The sequence below is a fragment of the Phlebotomus papatasi genome, chromosome 1, assembly GCF_024763615.1.
Source record: "Phlebotomus papatasi isolate M1 chromosome 1, Ppap_2.1, whole genome shotgun sequence".
NCBI classification, from domain to species: domain Eukaryota; kingdom Metazoa; phylum Arthropoda; class Insecta; order Diptera; family Psychodidae; genus Phlebotomus; species Phlebotomus papatasi.
In genome coordinates, this window is record NC_077222.1 from 84,747,443 (window position 1) to 84,771,781 (window position 24,339).

The 24,339-nt window shown below is 35.9% G+C and overlaps 7 protein-coding genes across 9 annotated transcripts in view; 3 read left to right on the forward strand and 4 right to left on the reverse strand.

Annotated features, from left to right (window-relative positions):
• The first annotated feature begins 30 nt into the window (after positions 1–30).
• LOC129810486 (protein SYS1 homolog) lies at positions 31–802 on the forward strand. Its single transcript, XM_055861033.1, has 2 exons — positions 31–289; positions 347–802. Exons 1-2 carry the CDS (start codon positions 116–118, stop codon positions 662–664), a joined length of 492 nt encoding a protein of 163 aa, XP_055717008.1. The 5' UTR covers positions 31–115; the 3' UTR covers positions 665–802.
• Positions 728–1,487, reverse strand: LOC129810491 (V-type proton ATPase subunit G-like). The gene is made up of 2 exons (XM_055861038.1): positions 1,249–1,487; positions 728–1,139 (listed from the first exon to the last, which is right to left on the reverse strand). Exons 1-2 carry the CDS (start codon positions 1,328–1,330, stop codon positions 862–864), a joined length of 360 nt encoding a protein of 119 aa, XP_055717013.1. The 5' UTR covers positions 1,331–1,487; the 3' UTR covers positions 728–861.
• A 1,640-nt stretch (positions 1,488–3,127) lies between these two features.
• LOC129810470 (probable dimethyladenosine transferase) lies at positions 3,128–4,236 on the forward strand. Its single transcript, XM_055861017.1, has 2 exons — positions 3,128–3,263; positions 3,324–4,236. The coding sequence occupies exons 1-2, from the start codon at positions 3,206–3,208 to the stop codon at positions 4,184–4,186; spliced, it is 921 nt and encodes a 306-aa protein (XP_055716992.1). The 5' UTR covers positions 3,128–3,205; the 3' UTR covers positions 4,187–4,236.
• A 9-nt stretch (positions 4,237–4,245) lies between these two features.
• LOC129810454 (protein FAM114A2) lies at positions 4,246–9,341 on the reverse strand. The gene is made up of 2 exons (XM_055860987.1): positions 7,885–9,341; positions 4,246–5,097 (listed from the first exon to the last, which is right to left on the reverse strand). The coding sequence occupies exons 1-2, from the start codon at positions 9,235–9,237 to the stop codon at positions 4,324–4,326; spliced, it is 2,127 nt and encodes a 708-aa protein (XP_055716962.1). The 5' UTR covers positions 9,238–9,341; the 3' UTR covers positions 4,246–4,323.
• A 27-nt stretch (positions 9,342–9,368) lies between these two features.
• Positions 9,369–10,242, reverse strand: LOC129810478 (nucleolar protein 12). The gene is made up of 2 exons (XM_055861025.1): positions 10,080–10,242; positions 9,369–10,022 (listed from the first exon to the last, which is right to left on the reverse strand). The coding sequence occupies exons 1-2, from the start codon at positions 10,163–10,165 to the stop codon at positions 9,392–9,394; spliced, it is 717 nt and encodes a 238-aa protein (XP_055717000.1). The 5' UTR covers positions 10,166–10,242; the 3' UTR covers positions 9,369–9,391.
• A 4,495-nt stretch (positions 10,243–14,737) lies between these two features.
• The window catches only part of LOC129810432 (histone-lysine N-methyltransferase trithorax), a 58,984-nt gene continuing 49,382 nt past the window's right edge, over positions 14,738–24,339 (reverse strand). The window contains exons 6-8 of the mRNA XM_055860900.1: positions 17,446–17,579; positions 17,189–17,364; positions 14,738–17,119 (exon numbers count right to left, since the gene is read on the reverse strand). Of these exons, the coding sequence (XP_055716875.1) occupies positions 16,946–17,119; positions 17,189–17,364; positions 17,446–17,579 (484 nt within the window). The 3' untranslated portion in view covers positions 14,738–16,945. The remainder of the gene's footprint in view (positions 17,120–17,188; positions 17,365–17,445; positions 17,580–24,339) is intronic.
• On the forward strand, positions 18,771–23,018 carry LOC129810465 (uncharacterized). 3 transcript variants are annotated; one of them, XR_008752742.1, is made up of 6 exons: positions 18,771–19,099; positions 19,491–19,568; positions 21,541–21,821; positions 21,878–22,007; positions 22,073–22,494; positions 22,559–23,018. XR_008752742.1 is itself a non-coding variant. In XM_055861009.1 (3 exons), the coding sequence occupies exons 1-3, from the start codon at positions 21,762–21,764 to the stop codon at positions 22,351–22,353; spliced, it is 471 nt and encodes a 156-aa protein (XP_055716984.1). In that variant the 5' UTR covers positions 19,993–21,761; the 3' UTR covers positions 22,354–22,403. The 3 variants fall into 2 exon arrangements, 1 of the variants encoding a protein (XP_055716984.1); XR_008752741.1 differs by lacking the exons at positions 18,771–19,099; positions 19,491–19,568; positions 22,559–23,018 and having other exon boundaries at positions 19,993–21,821; positions 22,073–22,403.

Below are 24,339 nucleotides of genomic sequence, written 5' to 3' on the forward strand. Positions count from 1 at the left end.
AACCCAATAAAAAATCTTCTAATGTTGTCAAAAAAAAACATAGAAAACAAAAGTGTGGTGTTTTGGTATCCAGAGATGATTGAAAAAGAGTAAAACGAGTGAAATTATAATTAATATGGTTAGAACAACAGCAGGATCCTTTAGAAATACACAATGGGATCCCATACTACTGATATCACAGATTGTTGCAATGCAAACTCTTCTCTACACGAGCTTGGGCATGATAATGTTCTTCATGGACTTGATTGCTGGTGCAAATCACACGCTGGATCATATTTTTGAGTATCATGTAAGTTGCTTATTTTTGGGATGATCCTCCAAATTTCAGGGAATTATTTTCTTTCAGGAAATTCACGTCTTTGATTTGGGAGGACGACTTGTGATCTGTGCATTCGTCCTCAATTCTTTCGGTGGTGCTTTGGCTCTGTGGTTCATCGTTCGCCGGACTAAATTGTGTCTCGACTTCACATGCACTTTCCACCTGATACATTTGGTCATCTGTTGGTGGTACAACTCTGCTTTCCCTACGTCCTTCTCCTGGTGGCTTTTGAATACCGTCTGTGGAGTCCTGATGTGCATCTGTGGTGAATTCATGTGTCTCAAGACGGAAATGCGAGAAATCCCAGTTGGCTATTCGGCACTCAACCAACGAGCCGATCTCTAAATCTTCCTTATCACACAGTCATTAAAATTAAATTATTCTATTTTTATTTAAATTCCACATCCCTTCACAAATACTGTTTTGTTTATTTTTATATCATCTTTTTACAGAGAAATTACAAGCATTTTTTAGCAAGAGGAATTTAGATGTCTACAATTTATGTTTAAAAGGACATTGGAAGTGTAATGTGGGGCATTAAGTTACTTGGCTGAATTCTTGAAGTTCTTGTGCATCTCTGGTTCAATGTTGTAGATATGCGTCAGGATTTCTTGGATCACGCGCTCCTTGTGATTCTGCACTGTCCTATTCATATCGTCAATTTTCAACCTTGTATCTGCCTCAATTTTATTGGCAACTCCCTCCCTGGAACCAACATGTTTTGCCTCAAAGTCCTTGAATTGTTGCTCGCGCTCCACCCTGTACTTCTCAATTTCCTCCGTTGCCTCATCTTTGGCCTGCTTTAGACGACGAGCCTTGCCTGAAAAAGAGCCCCAGAAACTCATCACCATCGTCATGTGACTCAGTATTCCCAGTGTCATGGAATTTTTCATGGAGAGATTTGGGATAGAAGAAATTGCTAGACTTACGTTTTCGTGCTTCAGCAACCTTCTCTGCTGCCTTCTTTTCAGCTGCCAGCAATTGCTGGATTCCCTGGGTGTTGCTGGCCATCTTTTTTTTCACAGTCAAATTCTTTCGAAGAATTCACACAGGTCTTCCGAGATGATCACTTGAGCACCTGACACAGACTGAGAGTATTTTTCCTCCAGAAAATCTCGAAAAAGCCCGAACGATAACAGAAATCATGTGATCAACCGTTGAACCCGGCTGGCACTTTCAATATAATTCAAGTACAAATACCAATTCTGTTGGAATTTTTTATCCAACTTCCCCTCTTTTTAGGTGTGATTCCTTCTAATCACACCTATTGTAATCCTCAGATTTTCTCAAAGTGCTCCGATCGAGCTGAAATTCACAGGGTATATGTTTTGAACATCCCTGATGCCGAAAATCATAAGCCGGCAATTTTGGGTCCGGCCGGCCGTCCGTAGTACGCAATATCGTCAGTTAAATCAGCATTTAACGTAACTGCATTTTTGCGATTTTGAGATATATATATATTTGGAATCAGCGTAATTTTGTTTATTAAACGCACTTGTGAAAAAGAAACTTTCATAAGCCCAATAAAAATTGTTTTAAACAAAAATTATCGTAAGTGCCCTTAATTAAGAAAAATTTATCAGAATTTGTCGTAACTTCCATTTTTGGGGAAGTTACGACAAATTTTCAATAATCAGCATTTCCCGTAACTTCTTTTGCTTGTTTGCGTAGCTTGTAATTTGCAGCAAAATTGCAATATTTCTCAATAAAACGTTTATAAACTCTTCCAAAAATCGAAAGAAAGTGCGATTAGTGTAACATGAAATCATTTTAATTCAATATTTGCGAAAAAAAGTGAGAAAAAATCCCTGCCCATCTGTCATTAATTCAAAACAAAACAAGCGACGTGGCGCACAAAATTTATTTAATAAAACTTATGAAATAAAAGCTTTTAGGGACAGGGATAACAGTATTATTGACTAATTTAGTCAAATAAAGGCGCTTATTATCACTAGAATAATTCAAATTGATATAATGCATTTTAGAAAATTGTCGTAACTTCCAGAATCTCCATACGTTGGAAGTTACGGCATTATAAACGATGGAAGTTACGACAAAATATTATTGTGTTTCTTCTAACATATGTCTCAATATTGCAGCCTTTAAATCATTTTATAAAGATTTTCTCAAGTTAACTTACAGGTTATTAGTGCCACTTTTATTATTTTGACTCAAAAGTATAGCATTCGGGGCTCATTTTTAAGAAAAATAATGCTGAACCGAAAATTTCGTCTCCTGAAAAGTTGTCAAAAGAAAGTTACGACAAATGCTGATTTAACTGACAAATTCACGATCCGCGATGTCTTTCGCGGATCTTCGCGAGGCGCGAATTTTCTCGCGGATTTTCGCGGGTCGTGTGGTTTTTCGCGGATTTTCTAGGGTTGCGTAATTTTTCGCGAATTTTCGAGGGCGTAAAATTTTTCGCGGGTCGCGTAATTTTTCGCGAATTTTCGCGGGCACAAATTTTTTCGATGATTTTCGCGGGGCGCGAATTTTTTCACGGATTTTCGCGGGGCGCGATTTTCTCGGGTCGCTGACAGAGGTTCTCAAAGAATGTAAAGTTGAGGCCTCTATCTTTCATAGTTTCCGAGATAATCGACTTTAAAGATTTTCAGACACTTTTATACATTTCTCATCCAATTTTCTTCATTAATAACGATAATAAGTTACATACAATTTAAACGAAATTTGCATTAGTATAAATATCGTTCAAGTTTGCCACAATATGAATTTGCAACGAAGGAATCACACCTCTATAAGCTGATCTGGGCTTATCACTGGCTTTATCTTTCTCCTCTCATTTTTCGTGTTTCCGCTAATCATAACCTCACTTTTGGAGCATGAAAAATCCAAACAATCTTTAGTGCAATTTGAAAAGACAGAAAAATGCCTAAAATAAAGAGTGAAAAGAAATCTAGGGTGCACAAGGAAGTGCAGAAACAAGGTAAAAATTAAATAAAATACAAAAATTGAGAGATTTCCACGGAAAAACTTTGATTTGCAGGGATTGTTTTCAACAAGGATTTCGGGCAGCATATTCTCAAGAATCCCCTCGTAATCACGAGTATGATTGACAAATCTGCCATCAGATCGACAGATGTAGTCCTGGAGATTGGTCCAGGAACTGGTAATATGACGGTAAAGATATTGGAGAAGGCAAAGAAGGTGATAGCATGTGAAATTGACACACGACTCGTGGCAGAGCTTCAGAAACGAGTTCAGGGAACTCCTTACCAATCCAAACTCCAGATTATGATTGGGGATGTGTTGAAATCCGAGCTGCCCTTTTTCGATCTCTGCATAGCCAACATCCCCTACCAGATTAGCTCTCCACTTGTATTCAAACTCTTGCTGCATCGACCCTTCTTCCGTTGCGCCATCCTCATGTTCCAGAGGGAATTTGCACAGAGATTGGTGGCTAAGCCGGGAGACAAACTCTACTGCCGACTGAGTATAAACACCCAACTCCTGGCACGCTGTGACATGATCATGAAAGTGGGTAAGAACAATTTCAGGCCACCACCAAAAGTTGAATCGAGCGTAGTCCGTATTGAACCGCGCAATCCCCCGCCTCCGATTAACTACCAAGAATGGGATGGTCTCACGCGGATAGCCTTCCTGAGGAAGAATAAAACCCTCGGAGCAGCCTTTAAGACCTCCTCTGTCCTGGAGACAATGGAGAAAAACTACAAAATTCACTGTTCCATGAAGAATATCGATATTCCGGAACATTTCAATGTGAAGCAGAAGATAGAGGAGATCCTGCTGAGGAACCAAGCTGATCAGATGAGAGCTAGGACAATGGACATTGATGACTTTATGAAATTGCTGTACGCCTTTAACGCTGACGGTTTCCATTTTAATTGAAACTTTTCTTTGAAGGAATAAAATGGTCAGGAAAAAAACAGAAGCCAATATGCCTCTTCTTTTTTTTGGGATATCTCTGTATTTAATACATGATAAAAAAAGACCTTAGGATATTTAACAAAGTTGATAAGTGATGCTCACGCGGCTCCTAGTTGAAGAATGGGTATGAAGAGTTGGAAGGCATTCTGAACGTAGGACGTGCTATTTGAACCCTCGAGGAAAATCGACGTTATCAAACTATTGGGATCATCAGCTTCCTCATCGGGATTTACACTCACGCCAGGTCCACTGAGTAGATCCCCAAATCTCGCAGCAATTCCATTCAAGTGCCAGCAGAAAATCGTCGTCAACTGAACCAGGCTGTCTGCTTCATTGGCTGTACTGTGATGATCCAGCACCAAAATCAACTCTGCCAATTTGTGCATCTTGCACACGCAAAGAGCTGTCGTCTCTGCCAGGCAATGGAGGGCCTTATCGTGAATTTCCCTACTCTGCTTCATGTTCTTCTCCATCAGCCAATTTGTATAGGATTGCCAACTCTCTAGGATCTCCCTGAAGTCCACCTCAATGCCCAAATCTTCAACAGCCGTCCCAAATTTTTCTCTCAACTCCTCAACCGTGTGCATCCCATCTGCATCATCCGCCTCCATCTCTGGCAATTCACACAGTTCCTTGACCTCCCCAATGGTCTCCTGCATCTCCTGAAGTGCCTTCCCCGTCAGCGGAGCCAGCAGGGACTGGAGTTTCAGGACGCATTGCTTTGAGAGGATTTCCAGTGCCTCAAGGTGCACTAAACCGCAGTAGTCGTCGAAAAGGGTCTCAAAGTGCAATTGTTTTCTGTAGAGATGTTTATGCATCTGCTTCATCTGCCTCTCAGTCTCCTCCGTCTTTTCCTTGGCTTCTCGCAAAATCTTGAAAATCCCAGAAAATTGTCAGAAGAATTGGTAAGTAATATAATTTTTTAATCAAGTGATAAGCTTCGAGCAGCATAGAGGCGCGAGGTGCGATTCCTTCATTGCAAATCCGGTTTGTGGCGAAAAAACTTAAAATCAATTATCTTGGAAACTATTACTGATAGAATACTCAAACTTTATATTCCATTCTATTCTACAAAAGATTCAAACTACCTTCCAACGTAAATGCTAACTCCGAAAAACAAAAAACATAGAGTATACCTGAAAAAAAATCGTGGTCAGCGAAATATTTTATGGCCCTGGAAAATCCGCTAAAAATTTCGTGGCTCACGAGGCTCACAAAAATCCGCGAAAAAAAACTTATCCACGAAAAATTTCGTTCTTATAAAATTTAACAAAAATTTTCGTGTCCACGAAAATTTGCAAAAAATATCATGACTCACGAAAATCCGTGTAAAATTTTCTGCCCACGACAATCAGTGAAACTTTTATGACCCGTGAAAATCCGTGAAATAATTTACGACCCTCGAAAATCCGCGAAAAATTTTGTGACCCACGAAAATCCGCGAAACAATTTACGGCCCGAGAAAGAATTCGCGGCAGGCGAAATATTTTATGTCCTGAGAAAATTCGCAAAAAAATTCGTTATTTCAAGAGTCAGCCAAAAAAATTCGCAGAGGGCGAAAATCAGCGAGAAATTTCGCGACTCACGAAAACCCACAAAAAACTCACGGCCCACGAAATTCGAAAAAATCTCATGGCCTGCGAAGGTCCCCGAAAAATTTCTTGCCCATGAAAATTCTCAAAAATTTTGTGATCCACGAAAATCCGCGAAATATATTACGACCCGAGAAAATCCGCGCAAAGTTTCGAGGCTCGCGAAAATCACAGAAAAATTTCATGCCCAGGAAAATCCGCGAAAGAATTTACGGCCCTAGAAAATCCACGAAAAATTTTGTGGCCCGCGAAAATCAACGAGACATTTTACGACCCCAAAAAATCCGCGCAAACTTTCATTGTTCGCGAAATATTTCGTGCTCACGAAAATTCGCAAAATTTCGTGGCCCACGAAAATCCGCAAAAAAACTCATGAAATTTCGTAACTCGCAAAAATTTGCAAAAAAAAATCGTAGTCCGCGTAAATCTACGAAAAACTTCGTGTCCCGAGGAAAACGGAAAAAATGTCACGAAGGTCCCCGACCGTTTCGTTTGTTTTTTTTTCGCCTAATAATGGCCTCTACACACTAGTAGAAATTCTTTAAAAAATACCTTTTTAAAGAAAATTTCCCCTATCCTTGTAGGCAGAAGCGTCAGAATTTTTTACAAAAATGCAATTTTTGACGAAAATTACTTCTAGTGTATAGACAGACACCATAACGCTATCAGCAAAATTTTTTAAAATTGCAATCCTTAACATGAAATATCTCGAGTAATCGTGGGGTAATTTTATTTTTTTTGGTTTATTCAAGTAGCACCAAAAAAATATGAATATAAAATGATCGAAATTGCATAAGCAGAATTCAAGACAAATTATGAAAACCGGATTTAAACAACCGGAAAAAACAGAACCTTTTTTTTAATTAATGGAATAGAAATCGTCGTACGCTCGAATAGATTATGTTTATGTTTTATTATGAAGATATTTTTTTCCTGCCAAAATCTCGAATGAGTCAAAATATCAAAAAGTTATAATGTTGAATGGGCTAAAATCCCGAATAGGCTAAAATTCCGAAGGCTAGAGTTCCGTACGCCAAAATTTTGAAAGCCCAAAACCCGAAATCGGGATTTTGACCCATCCGGGGATCTTGGCCTATTCGAGATTTTGGTCTTTTCGGGATTTTGGCATATTCGCGATTTATGCCTTTTCGGGATTTCGATCCATTCGGGAATTTGGTTTTTTCTCGGGACTTAGGCTTTTCGGGATTTTGGCATATTCGAGATTTCGGCCTTTTCGGGATTTCGACCCATTCGGGATATTGATCTTTTCGGGATTTCGATCCATTCGGGATTTTCGTCTTTTCAAGACTTTGATATTCCGGGATTTTGGTCTTTAGATTTTGGGATTTGGACTTTTCGGGTTTTGATCTTTTCGGGATTTTGGCTTTACGGAATTTTGTCTTTTCGGGATTTCGGCCTTTTCAGGATTTCGACCCATTCGGATTCAGGATTTTGGTCTTTTCAAAATTTTGGTATTTCGGGATTGTGGTCTTTCCCGGCATTTAGGCTTTTCGGGATTTTGATTTTTTCGGGATTTCGATCCATTCGAGATTTTGGCATATTCGAGATTTCGGCCCTTTCGGGATTTTGACCCATTCGGGATTTTGGCCTTTTCTTGGGATTTTGAATTTTTCGGGATTTCGATCCATTCGAGATTTTGGTATATTCGAGATTTCGGCCTTTTCGGGATTTTGACCCATTCGGAATTTTGGTCTTCTCTTGGGATTTAGGTTTTTCGGGATTTCGACCCATTCAGGACTTTGGTTTTAAGTATTTTGGATTTTCGGGACTTCGATCCATTCGGGATTTTGGTCTTTTGAAATTTTTGCATTTCGGGATTTTGATAGCGGTCCTCTTTCTAAACCGAAGATATTGCGTACTACGGGCAGCCGGACTCCAAAATACTGACTTATAATTTTTTTCATCAAAGATGTTCAAAGAAACATAGCAGTGAAACACAAATCGATTTTAAGCACTTTTCGAAAATCGAAATATCACAATAAGTGTGATTATGAAGGAATTATGGGAATTACACCTTAAACCTGATAAATAATTAAACCATTTTACCTGACTTAGTACGGGTCTCTCGCTCTCCAACCCGAGCATTTTCCTCTTATTCATGAGTCCGGGATCATTCTCTTGGAGTATCGTCATTGTCTTTTTCCCAATACCCTCGAGGGTGTCCAAGCCACCGCTTATCACTTTGTTCCCAATTTGCTGAACACCCGAAACCAGTTGACCGAATTTTAATGACCTCTCCTCGGATTTTTTGCTGCTATCTGAAGTTTCTGAACTCGGAGTTACAGTTCCATCAGGTTCACCTTCCCCACGTTTTGCGGCTTCCTCCTTCTGAGCTTTGGCTAAATCTGCTGGGTCTGGAACACCCATTCCTGTCTCAATAACCGAAGACAAGCCATGAGTAAGGGTTGCTACTCCTTCTGATGCCGTTGAAAGGAGCGTCGAGAATCCTCCCCATGGCTTCCAGCCCCATGATTGGGATTTCGAGGTATCATTGGACAATTTATCTAACACACTGGAAAGTTTTTCCTCCTCTTTTTCCTTGGGTTTTTGCATTTCATCCTGAGGAGGTTCACTGAATGTTTGCTTTGTTCCCAATTCACCCAAAACAGGAAAGGTATCATAGGATGATGAGGCTTGGGAGGTTTTAATCATTCTCGATAGATTCTGAAAGATTCCTGAATTTTTTTCAGTTTCCGATGGTTTTTGCTGGGAAATTTCTGAGAGAACTGGAAAAACACTGTATAAATTTTCTCCTCCGGATTTTTTTGAATCTTCAGTGTCGAATTTCGTTGGTTTTTCCCAATCATCCGATTCCCAGTCATCTCTGTCCCATCCGTCTTTGTCTTCTGCCTCACCCTGGTCTTTCTTGCTATCGATTGCATCACTATCTCCCCAATCATCGAAGTCCCATCCGTCATTTGATTGCTTTTCAGGGTCTTTTGGCTCAGCCTGGGGCACAATTTTGGGCTCTGGTGGGGCCTGTACCACGGTAAATGGTGCGGATTCTTTTGAGGAGGGGTCTCTAGGGCCTGTAGGACTGTTTAATTTCATACCCAGCTTCATTGGTTTAGGTTTTCCTTCACGAGAAGGTTTCTCGATCTTTCGAACGGATCGTTTATTGGATTTCTTTGAGTCATCTTCCTTTTCTGGAGATTTTTCCTGAATTTCTGGTTCTCTGGAACTATGTTCCTCAGCAGATGTATCAATTTTCACATCAGCTATGGCCTCGAGTAGCCCAGATTGGATTTCCGATGACGATTTTCTAGCCACGATTTGATTTTTGTTGTCACTGGTAATTTTCACAGAAACACTTTCTTCTTTTTCCTTTTTTGCACTTTTCTTCTCTTCCACAGCAAAATCCTCATCAGCACTCTCAAATTCACCTTCTGAACTCGACATCGTTACCTTTCTCTATGAATTTTCATGAAAAAAAACACAGGTGAAAAGAAAAACTTTTTGACAACGTAGTACGCACCCTGTAAACAAACAACAGTGGAAGATATGGCGGAGAATCCAAGGAAAAATCCAATTTATTAAAATTTACCATAAAAAATTATTTATTTTTGCTATTTTTGCCTTTTCCACCCGTTTTCTTACTCTGTTTCTTCAATAATTTCATCTTTTGATTCTTTTCCCGACGAGCCTTCTTCCTATTTTTCGATCTCTGCAATTGGGTCTTCATCTTGAAGGCTTTGCTCTTCTTCAGGAACTTCATTGTATGATCCTGTACCATTCTGTTGAGTTCTTTCTTTGATTTTAGGGCCTCCAAAGGGGTTTGTCCTTTAGAAGTACTACTTGCAGATGATTCCTTACTTTTCTGAGAACTAACACTCATCCCAGGAATTTCTTCTTTGTCGCTCTCCTCAGATTCCTCTTTCACCTCAGCTTTTTCATCATACTTGGGCCTATTTTGTCCCACCCAATTATTCTCCTGAGCCAAATCATATGTAGACAATTCTGTTATCTTTACCGTCACATCTTCAGTCTCATACTCCTCCTCATCAGCTTCTTCCTGTTCCTCAAGTTCGGGAATTGTTTGGAAGGATTTTTTGAATTGCTTCGTAATATTATTGCGTATATCTTCCTTCAATTGTTTCTTTTCTAACTTCAATTTCTGCTCAATTTCCTCCTTGGCACGTTCTTTCCTCTGCAATTTTCTCTTCCGGAAACCCGTGAGGAATTCCCTGCAACAGGTTTTTAGAGGTTAAGTTTTGAAAAATATTATTTTCTTGGATTGTTACCTTCTTTTCTTCTCATCGAACTCAACTATAAGCTTCCGACGAGTCCTTCCTCGTCCTTTGGATGTGTTTCTCTGGTTTTTACCCATTTATAAAAGGCTTTTAGATGTGTCTTGTGTAGAATTTTTCTCATAAACACATGAACTACCAAAAATGTAAACACACTGAACTGAACCCACTAAAAAATGTTTCTTGAGGTGAATTCACATGTATGATGGAGTTTCATGAAACTAGTTGCGTGAAACTACACAAGTTCCCGCGATTTTTATTATTTCAGATTCCTTTATTTCACTACTTTTATGCATTAAAACATTTATGATTAGTTTAAATTAATTACCTACTTACAAAATCTAATTTTTACTAATTATTTCTAATAAAATATTAGCTAATTTGATGAAATGGGATAAATCTATGAATCAGTTATAAAACCAGAGGGGCAATTCACGAAATATCCAGACAAAAAAAAAAAAAAATGGACGGCGAATATGGTGGAGACACACTTGATGTGGCGAAAAGTGAAATAATGCATTTTTCAGTCCGTCTATCCGGTCTATCCGTCGAAAAGTAGGCAAAACGCAATAAGGCAAGTAAAATTTATGGTGCGTATTTAAAATTGGAATCGTTATTAATATTTTAGGAATTTTAAGCATTCTAAAGAAAGGGGAAAACTTTCAAATAGCAATATAAATTATTTAAATTTTGGTGAAGTTTGTTGAATATTAAATGCTGTACATAATTATATTGCTTCACATAAAAGAAAATAAATATTGCAATAATGGTCTAGTCTAGTGCAAAGATAAAAGTTTTTATTTTGAACCATTTTTATCCAAAATCACTTTGACTTCCTTTTAAATTCTAAATACAATTTCCATATTAAAAGATTAAAAAAATTATTTGGGGTAATGATGAAAATATCGTCACATAGGTGTATTTTCTGAGAATTATGATAAATGTCGTAAGTTTGTAAAGACCTCTCAGGAGTAGCATAAAAAATGCATTTATTCTGATAATAAATATTTTATTCATTTTGTACATAAACGTGGTAAATATTATACTTCTAACGCTAAGAATATTATATTTTTGATGCGTGCATTTATTGACAAGTGGTGGTCTTTAAAGGGTGAATTTGATATTAAAAATAGTTTTTTTTAGATTATTGTAGAAATCTTAGCTTGGCAAAAAATTTGGTCAGAAGTTAAATCATATGTAAATTTTAACAATAAAAAAAGTTCTGAAACTCATAATCCCTAATAATAATTCCTTTAGTCCCTGAACTTTCCCAAAACATATTTTTTCAGAACACAAGGACTATTTAAACGTTTATAAAATTTTTAAACCCACTAATTTCTTACTATTTTTGTGCCTGGGCATCTTTACTTAAATAAAATAATCCAAATAAATATTTTTTCATAGGACCCTCCGGTCTCGAGCTGGAGCTGGAGGGTTAAATTGTCTGGATACATCCCGAAATTGCAGCAGGTACAAGAAGATCCAAAACTTTGTACACCCTCCATTTTTAGCGAGGAGACGCACCTTTTAACGGGAAGGCGAAATTCGCCTCACAGAAAACGGACAGTAACCAGCCAAGATTTTGGCTGGATACTTTCGTGAATTGCCCCTCAGGTTGAGTTGAGAACCAGGATAACTAAAAAATAATAATTTAAGAATTCATAAAAAAATGTTTCAAATATTTCGTCGTTAATTTCACTTATTACGGAAAGCGACGGAAAGTCTTATGCGGTGTTCGTTAATGCGAAAACAAACTTGAATCATTCCTAAAGATTTTTGAGACCATATTTATTAATCACTCTGGATAAATTTGGGTTTGTTGCAACAAGCCTTATAATCCTTAACTATTTTAGAAAAATTTAAGCCAGTTACATGAACTAATATTTTTTATTAGAGATAACTAGGATTGTATTTAATTCTGCGCAATAATAGGAAAATTTTTTAAGATGATCTATATCACTTAACTATCTTTTCGAACCGTAAGATGCCCAGTCATCCCCATTACAAGGTGACTTTTTTTATGGAGCTACATATTTGAAGACAACTCATAAATTGATCTCGGACTCAGCTCACAGTGCTCTGAAGGAAAATATATTTAAACAATAATCTACTATATTTATCCCTCCACTCAGTACCCGATCTTAATAATACGAAAGAACTTCTCACCTTTAACTCTTTCGTCTCTTTTGGGACGAGAGTACCCAAAGCAGCATATGAATGTTCTGTGAAAAACAATGTTTTTTTAAGTATTCAGAACTGATAAAAATCCTATTTTTGTGGATGATTACAAACTATAAGGATGTCCAAATGTGACATATTTTTTGTAGGACCTCAATTAATTCCTGAGCTTAGATATTTTTGATTAAAAATTGTGAAATTTGCTTGCAGCATATGCTGCGGTCCGAGAAGAGTTAAGATATTTCGCGTAACGTTTGCAACTGCAGAGAAGCTTACATCCCATACCTTTTTAGTGTGTAAAAATTATCTTTGGCATCAACTTTTAGGCAACTTGACAAGGGCTTGTACGGCATTATAAACCGATTTCTTTTCACTTTATGTTTTCAATTAGAATCAAAATATTTAACTTCTATTTTTGGGATCTTACGGTTCGTCAGATTTTTTTCTCTTCCAAAGAAAAAGTTTCGAATTTTTCTCTAGAGCTTTTGACCCTGTTGGTCTTTTTCAATAGTTCAAAATAAAAATATTTTCTCAGCTCACTGAAGATAACCCACACCAAGCGTCAAAAGCTCTGGAGAAAAAATCGAATATTTTATTTTGAAAAAGAAATAGATTCTGACGATGCAGAGTTGACGGGAGCACAGAAAATATTTAGGGGAAAACGGGCTACCATTACCCTACTCAAGGTTCGGACAATTCACATTTTTTTCTATGTTCTTATGGATTTTACCCATGGTTCTTAAGTTGTTCGAAGCTTGAGTCGTCCGAAGTTCGAACATAGCGCGCTTTCCCCTAAACTTCATTTGAAATATTAGGGGGAAGTGGGGCACCTTTGAAATTGGGATTTTTCTCCTATGTTTAAGTGGAACTGATCCATATCATAATGCAATTTAGATTCTCATTCTGTTTGGGCAGCTATATTATATCATAATAAAGCTCAATTTTATTTAAAAATAGGTGAAAAATCCCAATTTCAAAGGTGCCCCAGTTCCCCCTAATATTTGAAATGAAGTTTAGGGGAAAGCGCGCTATGTTCGAACTTCGGACGACTCAAGCTTCGAACAACTTAAGAACCATGGGTAAACATGGGTAACATGGGTAAACACTTGTAAAAAAAACACTTGACAATTTTAAGGAATTAGAAAACAATCTCTTAAAATCGAAAAATTGCTTCTCCTAAAAGAAACGTTTCTAAAGTGTTAACAATTTTACTTGCAAAAATTGCTCGTTTTTTTATAATTCTAAATATAGCTTATTTTTTCTTATAAGGTACCTAGAGTCTTGAAAGAGAAAAGATTTAATAAAATCAGATGCAAACTGATAATCTTAAAAAAATATTAGGGAAAACTGGGGCACCACCAAACAGGGGGTAGCACCAAACACTACGATTTTTTAATCATACATTCGACATCTCAGGACAAGACTTATAGAAATTTATAGGCATTACAAGGATGCTTGTCCACTGAGGACATGGTCGAGATAGTCCAGGAAGTTTAGAAATAGAAATTAGTGTTTGGTGCTACCACATGTTTGGTGATTCCCCAGCTTCCTCTACATTGTTGAAAAAATTGGAAAATCCTAAAACTCCTAGGAACTGCTTTTACAATGTGAAGACTCAAGCTTCGGACAACTTATCTTTTTCTATGTTCCTAACGGATTTTACGCATGGTTTTTTTCGGGATATTTAAGGCATTGGAACTAGCTATTAAAATATAATATTATAATGAGTGAAATTCATTAAAAACATATTGAAAAAAAATTAATTGTTCGAAGCTTCAATCATCTGAATTTAGGACTTTTTACTAAAAAAATATTTACATTTCTTTTTTTTTTTAATACAAAATAAATCACAAAACAGAGTTTGGGGCAACATCAAACAGGCTATTTCCTCACAAATGTAAGCATTTAAATTACGAGTTCTAGTAGGGTAAGTGTGCCAAATTTCGGCATAGTTGCATGTAAGAGCCAAAATCTCAAGTTTGAAATGTAATATTTTTAATACCAATTGATTTTTTTATTCCTTCTTCTTAAGGAGTGTTGTTTGAAACCTTGTAGACAGTTTACCGTCCTAATTTGCTCTAAAATCATTCTTAATACATTTTATAATGAAAAAAATGTAGACATAGCTTTGGTGGCCTATTTCGGCCACCTTCATTCTCATAGATTTTTGCCTTTCGGGAATTCTCCCAAAGCCTTTTTCACGTCATCTCGTTTGTCGAAGATATATTTTATTTTGTAATTTTTTGCATTGTATAATCTCTCTCTAGAGTATGTAAAAACTAAAAAATCATGGAAATTTGAGGAACATAAAAGGTGTCCGGAATTGCAAGCTGGCCGAAATTTGACACACCTTACCTCATTTCGCAAAGCTTGGACATTTTGTACACCAGTTTCCTTGTCGTCCTTTTTTTGGAATTAACCATCAATGAAAACTATCAATTATTATAAATATAAATGAAAGAAATTTAAAATAATTTTTGATATTTTATATTATTTTATTTTATTGTGATTCAAATGCAAACAGAATCCGTAAGATTACAAAATTGTACATAATTAGTAATTACAGTATTATATCTTGTTTCTTTTTTTTCCTGTCTAAAAGTTGACATGCCTGTATAAGATATTACATTCTTGTATCTTCATCTATTTTTTTTTTAATTCTATACTTTTCATCTCACAAAAAAAAATTAATTAATGCTTTAAAAAAAAGACAAGAAAAATTAATACAGGTCAATTGTTTAAAATAAAAAAAAAAATACAAACAGCCGAAGTGTTAAGAAAAGTAAATTATGAAAATTATATATGGCAAGAAATATGTAACACTGACAGTTTACAAAAAAAAATCTTTCACTTTTTTTTTTGTAAAATGTAAAACCAATTAAGTTTTTGAGGTTTTATTCTTTCGAGATTTTTCTTTTTACAATCGTCACATTTTTGTGTTTTTTTTCTCTTTCTCTCTATCTTTTTTTTTAGCAACTTGCAATTGCAAATTTTATAATTACAATATAATTGGTATAATAGTCAAGAATTGTGGAACACTGCAACAGAATCATTTGAAGCGTGAAAATGTTTTGTGCAAATTAAACACAATCATTTTGTATGCAGTGTTGGGGAAACAGAGAGATAGATGAAATTGAAATATTTAAATCTACATCCTTTCATTACAAATAGTTGTTTTTTTTTTAAATTTATATTACACGTTTTTATCTTTTTATAGAGTGCAAAACGAGTGGTTTTGATAGATTTTTTTCTCTCTCGTCAATTGCATAGAGCTTATTCTTCTTTTCATCATCACAATTTGCACCAATGTGTGCCTCTTTTAATTATGATTTTTTTTCTTCAATCTTTATTATATTGTCAAGGTGTTATTTGTGAGATATCAGACTCAGCATTCATCATCTACAAGGTTTTTTTTTAACTCTGTTCACCACAAAATCTAATCAGTTACTTCGCAATTTACTATTTACTCGTTAATTTGATTTTTTTTTCTATGTTCATCATCAGACATTGAGACAATTGAAATTCTCGCTATTATAGATTTGATGTTAGAAGATTATTAATTTTTTTTATCCTTTACTTTGTTGCCTATTGTAGTTTAATATCATTGTTGAAGAGACAAGGGCTTCACAAGGGGATATGACATAATTTTTGTCGATAAGAATCGCATTTATTTCTATTTTCTGTTTTATTTATTTATTTATTCTTTTACACTGTTCTTCCAAATAGAATTAAAAATGCTCGTTTGCTAAAGTTGACACACCCCGTACAGTTCAATGTGAAGCTTGACATTGAAATTATTAATATAATTATTTCTATCTCCATTCTGTCCATTAAAATGTACAATGTTGCATTAATACATTTACAAATTACTCTTGTATTTCTTTTTAATTAATATCTCAAAAGAAAGCACCTTTTTTTTTGTTTATTGTGATGATACATTATTTTGATGTTTTATTGATAAATTGAGGAACAATTATATCGATTTGATGTCATTTCACAAATTGTGATAATTTATTTTTCTCTTACAAAATATTCACAATATTCCTGTGATGTCATTTGCAAAAAATTATTTAAAAAAAAATCCCCGCATTAAAATCTCGGTGCAAAATGCTATATATATCATTTATGGGAACATGAATTGCAAGCGCGTATTCTCTCTTAATTTTCTTTTTTAAAAATTATACAAAAAAAAACTAAGAAAAAAATCTCATTCAGTGAGAATTTCACAGAAATATTACATGTCACAATAATATAATGTTAAAAAAATATTTTTCAAAAAAACAGTTTCATTTCGAAACCAAAAAAAAATCATGATAATCTCTAAAATACAAATACTTTTATTTCTCATTTTTATTTTATAAATTATAAGCACTAAAATATAGACTAAAAATCGTCACAGTTATTTCTTTTTCTTACATTACTATAATTTTTTTTTACAAGACAACTATATACTTTTTTTCACATGCCAGATTATACAATAAGGAGGGGTTTTTTTACTGGGCATTTTTCACTTAAAGATATACACATACCTTTTTAGTTATTCTAATTAATAACCCCTATGCCAAAAAATTATTTACAATTGTTGATTTTTTTTTCAATAACACATAGAAGCACTATAATCTCTTTCTTTTTTTTTACACAATTTCATCGGCAAAAGTTCCAATGATGGCTCACTTAGGTCATCAATTTAAGTATTTACGGCAACGTTTTGATCCGCAAGAGCAGGGTATTTTAATGTCTTCAAAGGGAAATTTGTAGTCATAGGTTAATTCTTCACCCGGAACAATACGTCTCAGGGCAAAGATGATTATGTGTTTGTGCCCAAGAATATCTACAACTTTTGAGTAGCAATTTGGCTGCAAAAAAAAATATTACCCATTTTTTTTCAAATTCCCATCAATTGATATCTAGATTAACTTCCATACCTCACAAGAATGATTAATAAAACGTGCTGCATTGCCACGCATTGTTGCATCAACAACGAAATTGTCATCAATGCGGAACATGTAGCATCCAATTCCTTTACTCTCATAGTAATTCTCCCTCTTGTCCGTCAATGTGGCACGAATTAATTCACCAGCATATTCAATCACCATTTCACCTTGTGAAGAATATGTTGTTAGAACATCTTCCTTATGCTCTCCCTCTCTAAGTATAACATCATTAACACTCAATAACTTACCAGCTTCAATGTCTCTAGTGCAGAAAAGTCCACGTCCATGAATATGGGACCGATAGACTCCTACAGAATCCTTTGATGTCTCTTTCAGTGTTCTATATCGCATGGCCATGGGGAGATTGCTAGCACTTCCTCGCCTAGAAATTTAGACATTTTTGTTATTCATTTTTTTGCACTTGATGTTGACCCCGAGCAATTTGGAACGCGAAGATGTTACAATGGAGAAAATTGAGGTCAACACACAATTCATCTATTTCCCTATTTTCATTTTTTATGGCTCGGTCACACCTTTTAGATCAGGAAAATTTCATGAAGTCGAAATTCGAAACCCTTTCTTTCTCACATATTTTGCATATGACTATCTCATTCTTTCACATACCAAATTCAATTGAGCTAAATTGAATTTGGAGTGATGCTTAAGAGAAGAAGAAGAGTGCGAGAGAATAAGATAGACATATGCCAAACATGCGAGAAAGAAAGGGATCAGAATTTCAACTTCATGAAATTTTCCTGATCTAAAAGGTGTGTCGGAGCCATTATCATCACTTTCTGGATTTAAAGCTAGAAATTCTATAAAAAAATTTAACTATTTTGTAACTCATATTAAAAGAATTGTATAAAAAAAACATTATGAAAATCGATTGATTATGTTCACAGATATTTAGGTATAAAGAGGTCGTGGTGCAATTGGTAAGAGTGTTTGGCTCTTGGGCGGTGTGACCCCCGGTTCGACTGTCACAGTTGTGAGTTCGAGTCCCGCCCGGTGCAAATGATTGAGAAGCGTCTGAATGGGACATTTTTCACGAAACATTGTAAACTGAACAATGTACAAAATGCCAATAAAAGCACGGTACATCGAAATAAATAAATAACATTTAGGTATAAATATTATGATAATAATAGGCAAAGGGAGAACTTTTTGTATCCCATCCTCTTCGTGGAGCGCGGTGGACGAGGAAGGACGGAGGTATTTGTGGTGCCTAAACCTAACACTGGAAAGTTTTTGGAGTACATTAACTATTCGGCAACAATGATAGTTAATAACTAGCTTCGAGAATTAAACACGCTAAACAGAACTGCCCTGTAGGGGAATTCTGTAATCTTCGTGGTATTGTCACGCATGAGTTCGAAACCTGACAATCCCATTCGAGCTTTTTTTGTCGTATCATATGAGTTCGAAAATGCAATTCATTGAATTTTTGATGAAATCCCTTGATGATTTTATGAAAATACAGTACATCTTGGTTGATTTGTTTAACAAAATTCATTGTCATTTGAATTGACAGAAATCTCAAATCCCGTCTGACACAGGGTAAGGAGACCTTCACGCTGTGGTCTTAATTTATACGTCAGCTATAGAAAATATTTAAGGTATTAACGGTGGGATCTAAATGGTAGATCTTAATTATGAAGTGAAAATGGGGCATAATTAAACCCTCATTGAATTGGTACTGAGTGCTAACCCTGAATTGAGCGCCAAATTAAGTTGCTTGTTATGGGTAAGCGACTCTAGCGCTGTGGTTCTGTTTGGAAACAATAGCGAAAACATTTTTGACAGTGCTGCGTGAAGCGTTCAGTGAGGAAGAAAAAATTATTGAAAATTGTGATTTGTGATAGTTTTCCAGGATAAAAAAGGATCTTTCAGTGTAACTTTAAGGTAGGTTTAGAGTTATACACTTTAAAAGTGGTGCGTAGATTCGCCAGTGAAGGAAAAACTTAAATATTTTGAAATTTTCTTTTGAGGTTATGTGACGGAAAGAAAAATTAATTTTAAATAAAAATCCAAAAATTTATTTAAAAAAAAGTAAAATCTGGACATCTTTTGTGAGTTATTTGACGCAATCACTGAAAAAAATTATAGCTGCTTTCAAGGTTTAGAATTTTTCAGGCGATGCGCCACAGCCTGAAGCACCACCTGCCACTTTCCGGAGACTTAAGAAGAATTTGTCCAGCCACTTTTAATATTCAGTGCCCCAATTTAGATCCTTTAAGTGAAATACTTTCTGAAGCAATTATTTCTAAAATCATTGTTTTGTTTTTCTTTACAGTACATACGATATACACTCGGAAAATTATTGTATCTATGGCTCCGAAAAGATCATCAGGGAATCCCAGGAAATGTCCAAGTAAATGCTCTAAATCATACAAATATAAATTAATTAGAAAGCATTTTAATTCTCTAAACCTTAATGAAATGGGTAATGTTTGTGACGGGGGTGGTGTGAATGAGGAAATTAATACTGCCAGTGAACCTGAAAGTCGTGACAGACATGGAAATCAATTCCGGGAATCGAATGATAATTCAGATGAAGTTGAAGTCTCCTTGCTAGATGCTACATTATTAGATGAATTGAGAGTCTTTTTTAACAAATATCGCTTCAATAGAAGGCAAGTGAGCGAGCTTATGGCAATCCTGAAACGTCACGTTGATGACACTTTATTAAAGGATCGCAGGAGCATAATGAAGACTCCTAGAACGTCTGTTCAAGTCAAAAACGTTGCACCCGGGAAATACACTCACATTGGTATGGTAATGGTACACGATAGAAGGATTATGCGAGTCATTTTTCCGTGATATTCATGAAATCAAGGTACAAGTTGGAATTGACGGGTGTCCCCTCTCTGATAATCGCACAATTTGGCCAATAATGGGGAGATTTCTTCATCAACCAAATTACTCCCCATTTTTGATAGGAATTTATGAAGGACAAAAGGATCCTAAAGATGCAACGGAGTTTCTAGAAGACTTGACTAATGAAATAAATTACCTCAATAAAAATGGTGTCTTCACAAAGGATGGAAAACATTTTCATTTTCAAATCACATCTTACATTATGGACTCCAAGGCACGAGCTTCAATTACAGGTGTGAAAGGACATACATCTCATAAGGGATGTGGAAGATGTGAACAACACGGGATATCCATACAGCGAAGAGTCGTTTTTTCCCAAACATGTGGTCAACTCCGCACAGACGACTCATTTGCACAAAGAAGAGATTCCTATCATCATAACGAGGAGTATCCGTATGGGCTAGAACTTGCTAATGTAAAGATGATATCTCAGGTGCCACTTTGCAGCATGCACTTGATATACTTGGGTATCGTACGTACCCTTGGGGTGCTGTGGATGACAGCTAAAAGCAAAACATTTACATTAAGTCCTCAGAAAAGGAAGGAACTTGACAAAAAACATATGTCTCTTACTCCTTTTTTGCCCACAGAATTTTCACGAAAGCCAGATAGCCTATATTTTGTTCACAAATGGAAGGCAACTCAGTGTCGCCAGTTTCTGTTGTACACTGGGCCTGTCGTGCTCAAAAATATATTACCAGAATCCCAATACCACCACTTCTTGCTGCTCTCTGCAGCATGCAGGATACTTACATCTAACAAATTGACTCAAAGCCAAGAGTGGATAGCAGCAGCAGAGCAGTTGTTGGAAATATTTGTTGGTCAGTATTCTAACATGTATGGAGAAGATCAGATAACTTATAATGTGCACAACCTTCTCCATGTAGGAGACTGTGCTCGACTTCACGGATCACTCGAAAATTTCTCGGCCTTTCCTTTCGAGAATTTTCTGCAGACGCTTAAAAATAATGTGGACCACCGATCTCAAGCTATTCCTCAAATAATAAATAGACTCAAGGAAGAAAAGCAGTTACCCGAAGTTAATAAGGAGATCTCAAGTTATTCTGATAAAAAAATACTTAAAAAGCCTATATTAGGAGCGTCATTCCTATATCAGTCTTGTAAGTTCGATGAACTGATCTTTGATGCTAGGGATGCAAATAAGTATTGCTTGACAAAAGATCGGGATATTGTTGAAATTGTTGGTTTTGGTTGCTTGAATGGCATAGATGGATTTATTGGGAAAAAATTACCCACAAAAGGAAATTTTTTCAATTTTCCCTTTGAGTCTCAGTCCTTGGATATTTTTTTAGTTAGTTCTGCCCAAGAGGATATATTTTTCTTTGGTCAAACTCAAATGCAAACAAAGATTATTAAAATTCCTCTCAACACCACTGATAGTGTTTGCTTACCCTACATTCATTAATTATTATTCAATCCTCATTTTTATCAAAACTTCTCATTAGCTACGCCTACTACCGAAAGCGCATCACGGTGCTGTGATCTTAAGGGAATATTGACAGAGATTAAAAATACTCAAATAGAGCAAGGAAAGACACTTAAAGAACAAGCTAAAACACAAGAAGAGCAAAATAAATTGCTTTCCTACATCAAGATGTGCATAGGCAAACGTGAAATATAACAACGGTTGATCAACAAAATAAGAAGCGGTTTCCCCATCAGTAGCATGAAAGATTTGGCGAATTTTGAGAGGAAACTCATTATACAAGATTGGAAGGAAGCTTTCGTAGGTGCATTTATTTACCGTATTCTTTCAATATATTCAATGAATATTTTTTACAGCAAAGTATCGCCAAAGAAAATCTAAAGTTGAAAGAATTTCTGACCGACGAAGTCATATTTCAAACAAATTTGTCTGGAGCCAACAAAAAAGTTCAGATGCGTGGACTTCGCTTCTATAAACTATGGAAAGGTATACTCAAATATTCATTTTTTTTTTAAAGAAATAAAGTAATTGTTACTTTCTTCATTTCACAGAAGCATCCAATAATTCAGCGACCAGATTTGACAATTTTATAAGAAGGGAAATAGAAAAAGCGAAGAACCGGGTGTATGTGAAGAATTCAAAGAATAAGAAGAAGGAACAAATTTGTCAGGTCCCTCAGGAGGATGATACGTCAGACGAGGACCTTCCTGAGCAAAACGCACCACAGGAGGAAACTTTTGAAATAGAAGTGTTCTCTTCTCCAAAACCTGAGAATGAGATGACCGACGCCGAGTCAGATGATGTGCAGTCTGATAGTCCATTTGAAGAATAATTATGAGTTAAAGTCTTTATTAAACCGTTCCTTGCATCCTGCTTACGAAATACCAAATGAAATCATAATAATATTCATATTAATATTCTATGAAAAAAAACAAAGTTGCTCTTCATATAAGTGTAAATTTTACATTCTAAGGTTGGTAAAGAGGCTATTTTTGCGTTGCTGAACATATGAATTTAGGTCATTTTTGCTTTTTCAGACACTGATTTAGAACAACCGTATAAGAAATGGATGTAAAATGTTGTAATAATTTACACAACGTTTGACAAATCTAAATGTATTTGAAATATGTTTTGGGAATGAAGTCAGTTGATTCTCCTTTATATCAATTCATTGTTTCTCTAATAAAATGATTTTTTTGAATAAAATGTTTCATTAACCCTTAATATAAAGTTGAGTGATAAGGTATAGGGTAAGGTACTAGAAAGTCCACGAAAATAATCCTTAATTAAGGATAATAGCTTACTGACCGATATAAGTAGTTAATGGTAAGGTTTTGGCTAACATCTAATAGTTCCGCTGCTCACCACCATGAACGCAAAACAGTGTCCTTCACATATATTTAGTAAGGGGTATTTTGTATGGGAGCTTCTTAAAAGTAAGGTATGAAAGATAGGGGTTAACTCAGGCTATAATCCACGCTTATCTGGTCAGACGGGATATGTGACTTCTGACAATGCCACGTGAGCTGAAATGGCAAAGTCACGGCTACAGAATCGTATTTTCGAAAAAGCTCTTCTAAGATTCGAACCCAATTTGTCATATGGCATTGCCAGAGCGTTACAGAATTCCCCTCCTGGTGATATGGCTGTAGCGGATGGGTGCAGATGGACTGCAGAGTGTCGTTCGTGAGGTCACGATATAACTTGAGTTACGTTTGGATTCACATCTCCTTTATTTTCGACGTTCGTTAAATTGTGACTGCGTTAGTTTTATGTAATATTGAAGCCATTTTAACTCTCTGTTACGCATTATTTGAACTCTCAATGGAACCAACCAATAGGGAAATTCTGAAACGCTCTGGTAATGCCATATGACAAATTGGGTTCGAATCTTAGGAGAGCTTTTTCGAAAATGCGATTCTGTAGCCGTGACATTGCCATTTCAGCTCACGTGGCATTGTCAGAAGTCACATATTTGAGATTTCTGGCAATTCAAATGACAATGAATTTTGTAAAACAAATCAACCAAGACGTATTGTATTTTCATAAAATCATCAAGTAAAGGAATTTCATTAAAAAATCAATGAATTGCATTTTCGAACTCATATGATATGACAAAAAAAGCTCGATTGGCATTGTCAGGTTTCGAACTCACGCGTTACAATGCCACGAAAATTACAGGATTCCCCTACAGGTGCACTTTTCATTCTAGGCACTGCACCATTGTACATTGACAAGGAAAGTCCTTCAACCAGAAATTGGGTTGGTTAATGAAATTAGGTATATTATCCACTAATTTGGACCCAAGAAATTCATTGGTGATAGTCCTAGATTTCAGAATTTTTTTTTGTTCATCTTATATGGCAAGATCAAAAGGTCAAAAATACGATTTTCGTGTGTAAACGCTAAATGGCGAGAGACAGCAACTTGGAATATTCTTCGTATCCCCCCACAAGTTGACCCTGGGAATCCAAATATAATCTTAATCTCCCCTTCCCCACCGCCCTCTTTTCCTCTAGAAACGTACATTACTATCTAACTTATCTCAAAATGAACAGAATCCCTGGATCGTTTTAAAGATATATCGAAGAAACTAATTATTAGGGGAAAAGAGGTGGGTGGGGGGAAATTAAGATTATATATGGATTCTCAGAGTCAACTTGTGGGGGAATACGAAGAATATTCCAAGTTGCTGTCTCTCGCCATTTAGCGTTTACAACACGAAAATCGCATTTTTGACCTTTCGATCTTGCCATATAAGATGAACAAAAAAATCTCTAAAATCTAAGGCTATCACCAATGAATTCCTTGGGTCAAA